The sequence below is a fragment of the Kryptolebias marmoratus genome, linkage group LG10, assembly GCF_001649575.2.
Source record: "Kryptolebias marmoratus isolate JLee-2015 linkage group LG10, ASM164957v2, whole genome shotgun sequence".
Classification (NCBI taxonomy): Eukaryota; Metazoa; Chordata; class Actinopteri; order Cyprinodontiformes; family Rivulidae; genus Kryptolebias; species Kryptolebias marmoratus.
In genome coordinates, this window is record NC_051439.1 from 23,799,919 (window position 1) to 23,805,739 (window position 5,821).

General features: G+C 43.8%; 1 protein-coding gene across 1 annotated transcript in view; it reads right to left on the minus strand.

Moving 5' to 3' along the window:
* The window catches only part of LOC119617409, a 2,397-nt gene extending 1,706 nt beyond the window's left edge, over positions 1 to 691 (minus strand). Inside the window, exon 1 of the mRNA XM_037977861.1 lies at positions 4 to 691. Within this exon, the coding sequence (XP_037833789.1) occupies positions 4 to 264 (261 nt within the window). The 5' untranslated portion in view covers positions 265 to 691. The remainder of the gene's footprint in view (positions 1 to 3) is intronic.
* Positions 692 to 5,821: the final 5,130 nt, after the last annotated feature.

Here is a 5,821-nt window from a genome sequence, read left to right on the forward strand (position 1 = left end):
GATGTCCTGTAGATGATGTCCTGCAGAGGATGTCCTGTAGATGATGTCCTGCAGATGATGTCCTGTAGAGGATGTCCTGTAGATGATGTCCTGCAGAGGATGTCCTGTAGAGGATGTCCTGTAGATGATGTCCTGCAGAGGATGTCCTGTAGATGATGTCCTGCAGATGAAGTGCCTGGAACACTTTGAGATGAAACATATCTCCCACCGCAAAGAGACCACACAGACCTGCATGAGACCTTCTTGTTGTGAATGCTGCTGCATGTGTGGACGGATTATTAGTCCAGGACTGGACCAGGGCTGACCTCCGACCTCATTCTGTCCCTCTCCAGGTCTCCTAGAACCAACACCAACAGAGTTACGTTAGAAAGGAAGGAAACGTGAATCTGGGAGAAGGAGAAACACATTTCTTTAGTTAAATCAGCCAACGACAGGCTGAGTGGACTCCAACAGATGTGCCAACACTGAGATATTTTGCTAACAGACACATGATCAGCCGTTAATAACCAGTTTCTGTTCTGCTCAGGACGTCCTTCCATCCAGCTGCCATGTGGCTCTAAAACATGAGTAGAGAGGAAAAAGGCTAAAGAAGGTTCATCTTTAGCTGCCATCTTCAGCACGAACAGCTAAAAGCTGAAGGCCTGATACGAGGTCAGAGGTCATGGATCCTGCAGCCCTGGTCCCGTCTCTGCATGCTGAACACCTGCAGCACTAAGAAAGAACCTTTTGTACCAAGTTTTGTTGTTGCCAATAAAATCAGAAAGGTTCCTGCTGTTGTCTTGTCTGTCTGCCTGCTGTTTTACATTTCAGGTTGTTTTTATTCATCAAAACAAAAACACAGTTTTCAGTCCTAATCAGGAAACAGGAAACTGATTTGAAGTCTTAAACCCTCAGCTCTACATTCAGAGAACTTCCTTTTTATTCTGTTTAGCATCAACCTTCTGTTTATGTTTTAAAAAACAGTTAATGAAACTAATTCTTCATGTTGTGTTTTCTAAAGTGGAGCTCTTCTCTGATGCTAATTCTGCTAATGCTAAGACTAACACTTTTAGCTAATGTTTTGTTACGTTGTTTCAGTTTCTTTAGCAGTCATTCAGCGCTCAGCGTTCAAAGAAAGTAATTTTTTAGCTTCTTAATCTTATTTATTGACAGAAGTTAGAGGTTTCTAAAAGTCCACAGAACAACACTTTAAAATGTCTGAACTATCCCTTTAAGATGTTTCTGTTTTTTAAAGTAGAGATTTTTTCTTTTTATCAAACTTAAATGTTAATTAATATTTCCCATAAATCTGCTGAATAAATTCACCTTAAAGAGTAAAACAGTCTCCGAACATCTGGCTGCAGCTGTGTTATCGAGAGGTAGTGACGTCATCGCCGCGCTCGCCAACGCGGTCTCTTAGCAACAGGAAACATCTGGCTGCGTCAGCACCAATCAGAGCGCGCGGAGGGCAGCGCGCGCGGCGCGTGCGTGCGTGTCCTGTGGCTGTGAGGCGGAGAGGAGCTGCCGGGAGGATCCGCGCGCTGAGGCCGAGCTGCAGCGTCTCCGGGTCGGTGTGAGGCCGCAGGACGAGCCGCTGTGAGCGGGACTACCGCCGGGCTGTGGAGGTGAGGAGACCCGGAGGGAGCTGAGAGAGCAGGAAGTGTCCAGATGTGAGAGAAGGGAAGTTGGCTTCAAGTCTGCTGGAAACATCTGTATGTAACTGCTCCTTCAGAGCTTCTTTAAAGTTTTATTCTCAGGATTATCATCAGTTTAAGGGAAAATTAAAGAATTCAAAGATTTGTTGGAGTTCAACAGGATGTAGGTTTTCTGTGAGCATACCTCCACCTGTCTCATCCTCCACCTGTCTCATCCTCCACCTGTCTCATCCTCCTCCCATCTCATCCTCCTCCCATCTCACCCTCCACCTGTCTCATCCTCCACCTGTCTCATCCTCCACCTGTCTCAGTGGAAGGTGTTTGGATGCTCAACAGCATCTTTAAATTTAATTCTGTTCAAAAACTCAGAAAGTTTAATCCAGACTTTTAACTGCAGTAAAATCAGAAATAATAAATTAAAAAATAATAAATATTGTAAATAAACTACAGTAATCATCTTCCGTTGGTTTTTACAAAATTTTCAGCTTTTTTTTTTTTTAATCAAATGTTGTTAATTTTGAACTTATTTTACCCAGCTCTGATATTTATTTATGTGTTGTTTTAATCCTGGTTGGATGTTGTTTCCATAGCAACAGCAGCTGCTTTAACATGTCAGAAGTCTGACAGCATCAGTCCTGTCTTAAAGGGATGTTCTGGTCATTTTAGAGCTGGTTTCAGTGTAAAAGTGATAGAGAATATCTTACCTGTTGTAAACGCCAGCAGCAGCAGTGAAAGTAGCACTTCCTGTGCAGCGCGGGTCACTTCCTGCTGGGACAGCTGTGTAAAAACAGGAGATTCAGGCTGTTCTGTGTTTGTTGCTCCTGTCCTCAGAGAGAGAACAAAACGTTCAACGACGTCGAAAGTTGCTTACTTCAAGAGGAAATATGCGGAGGAGGAGGATCTACACGGAGGCCTGCAGGGATATTTACAAAAAGTAACAGCATGTTTGTTCTCTTCTTTAACTTCCTGAATGTTTGCTTCCCTTTTCTTCTGTTTGTCTGATTTAAATAAAAGACTCAGGTGGAAATGAACTGAACTGGATCTCCAGGTCTAACAGATCAGTTCTGGGTCAGAGTCTGGACTGGGGACAGATCAGGGACTTGGAGGACCTTGACATGATGCAGAAGGTCCACAGACCCATGTCTCATTAAAGTCCGGACCTGGGTTCTATCTCAGGATAGGTCAAATGTCAGCAGGATTGGTTCTGTCTCACAGGATGCTGTAGAACCAATGCTGAACAAGATACACCAACTCCTGGTTCTGGTACCACTCTGAACCCAGCAGTCTCTGCCCCGGTGATGGGGCGGTGAACCTGTAGTCCAGCTGATACCTGTCATCCGGACAGATATGAGATGTTCTAAAGAGTCCAGTATCCATGTCCTGGAGCTCATGAATGAGTGAACGAACCAATGAGTTAAAACATTCAGAACATTTAGGTCCAGAACATTTAGGTCCAGAACATCTAGGTCCAGAACATTTAGGTCCAGAACATCTAGGTCCAGAACATTTAGGTCCAGAACATCTAGGTCCAGAACATTTAGGTCCAGAACATCTAGGTCCAGAACATTTAGGTCCAGAACATCTAGGTCCAGAACATTTAGGTCCAGAACATCTAGGTCCAGAACATTTAGGTCCAGAACATCTAGGTCCAGAACATTTAGGTCCAGAACATCTAGGTCCAGAACATTTAGGTCCAGAACATCTAGGTCCAGAACATTTAGGTCCAGAACATCTAGGTCCAGAACATTTAGGTCCAGAACATCTAGGTCCAGAACATTTAGGTCCAGAACATCTAGGTCCAGAACATTTAGGTCCAGAACATCTAGGTCCAGAACATTTAGGTCCAGAACATCTAGGTCCAGAACATTTAGGTCCAGAACATCTAGGTCCAGAACATTTAGGTCCAGAACATCTAGGTCCAGAACATTTAGGTCCAGAACATCTAGGTCCAGAACATTTAGGTCCAGAACATCTAGGTCCAGAACATGTACCCAGACATTAAAAACAAACAGGTGGGTCGCTGCTTGTTTTTCTTGTGAGATCTGGCAGCCCTGCATGGAAACCCCCAATCAGACTCCATAATTCTGTCTGACACCCATCCTGTGTCACTCACTGTTCTTCTGACTGTCAGATGCTCCAGCAACTACCTGATAACTCTTTCATCTGCGTCCTCTGAGATCTTAGTAAATTTATTTCTTTATGAGCTCAACTTTCACTGTTGTCTTCATTTAAAAGTCCAGAATCCAACCGAACTTCTTTACTCTGCAGATGAAGGTTTATTCTTTTGATGTTTGAAGGTTTCTTTGTGTTGTTGCGTTCACCTCAGACTCTCTTCGATTCCTCTCGTGTCTTTCTGCAGCACCTGATGTTGCAGGAGGACCGCAGCTGCATCCTGAAGCTGTCTCTGGAGAAGCTCAGGTTCCTGGAGGACCCCGAGGTCTATCTGAGGCGCTCGGTCCTCATCAACAACCTGCTGAGAAAGATCCACCATGAGGAGGAGGAGGAGGAGGAGGAAGAGGAGGAAGAGGAGGTGGAGATCATCGGGGAGGAGGTCCAGCAGAGGCTTCTGTTCCCCGACAGGAAAAGGGTGAAGGTTCTGGTGACGGACTGCTGCTCGGAGGCGTTCGGTCTGAGGGAACTGCAGCCGTACCGGTTGGTGCCCGGCTGTCTGTACCGCCTCTCCTCCAACCGCCAGGTCCTCCTCTGCAGCCTGGACGACCACGGCTGACCCCTGACCTCTGACCTCCCAACAGCTGAAAGCTGTGAAACATCTGCTCTCGTTTCCTGAGGATCAGAAGCTGCTGTTTCCTGTTTGTTCACCTCTAAGACTCCCAGGTGATGCTGAGGATGAGGATGATGATGAAGATGAACGGACTCTGACTGTTTCCTGCTTGTGATGATTTAAAGCTTGTTGTTGTTGTTGCTCCTTAGGAGATCTGTTTCTGTTGTGGTTTTCTGCACCTGGTGATTTATTTGCCTCAGAGAGCGGGAAGCACCCCCCTAACACACACACACACTGACTTTAAACTGACTTTAATCTCTTAGATGATTGAATAAAAAGTTAAACTAAATGAATGTGAATGACTGTTATACAGATATAAATACTCTGTTTGGTGTGGTAGTCGCTGAGACTCATCCTCAGAACATACTTTGAGCGCTAACAGAACATTATTTTCAAGATTTGATCAAAACTCCATTCTTTTAAATTATTGAATTATTTTAGTCTAAAACTAAAATCAGAGGAGACACATGGCTGGAGTTAGAGAGGACATGTAGTTGGACAGAGGACAGAGGACAGAGGACATAGAGGACAGAGTTAGATGCAGGAGGACTCGCTGTGGAGACCCCTGAGGAGGGAACAGCTGAGAGAAGAAGAAGAAGAGAACAAAGGTTCATTTTGACTTAAAAACAGAAATGTGCTTTTATCTGTTTTTTGTGATTAAATATTTTTATAAATTATTTCCAGCTCCTTTTTATGTTAAAACCCTTAATTTTAGACGGATTGTTTTTCAATAAACACCCTGACACCCTCTCTCTCTCTCTCTCACACACACACACACACACACACACACACACACACACACACCCCAGCCTCAGCAGTCATGTGGGCGTACGTAACGTGGATCTTCATTCAGTCTGTTTCAGGCTGCATTAGAACATTTCTTTAAGACAGCAGACCCTGTTTATTTTGACAAATATAAACTAAAGAAGTGAGACTTTCCCAGAGCTCATATTTCAGGGTGTAACAGTTTTTCTCCTGTCTGAAATGTTTGTTTAACAAATTTCTCCTTTTTAAACGGAGTTCATTTTATTTTGACTTTTTATTTTCTATCCTGGAGTTTTACTGAAAGTTTAACCTGCTGTTAAACATCTTTTAAATCATGAATTTATATTTTGACAAAAAACAAATGAAAACTTTATTTAGGAGGAACTATTTTTTAGAAAGGGGTTGTGGACTTCCGGGTGAGCAAGCAAGATGGCGACAGCTTAACCAGGTGGCTCCCCGACAATTTAAAAAAAAAAAAAAGCAGAAATTACCTACAAATGCGGGATGTAAAATAAACATAAAAGTGAGCCGGAATGCCCAAATCCAAATCAAGGAGCACTTTGGTGTCCCGAAAATCAACGGTAAGAGAAGAAACGTATGGCTAACCTCTCGGACTCGGAAGCTTCATTAGCGGCTAACG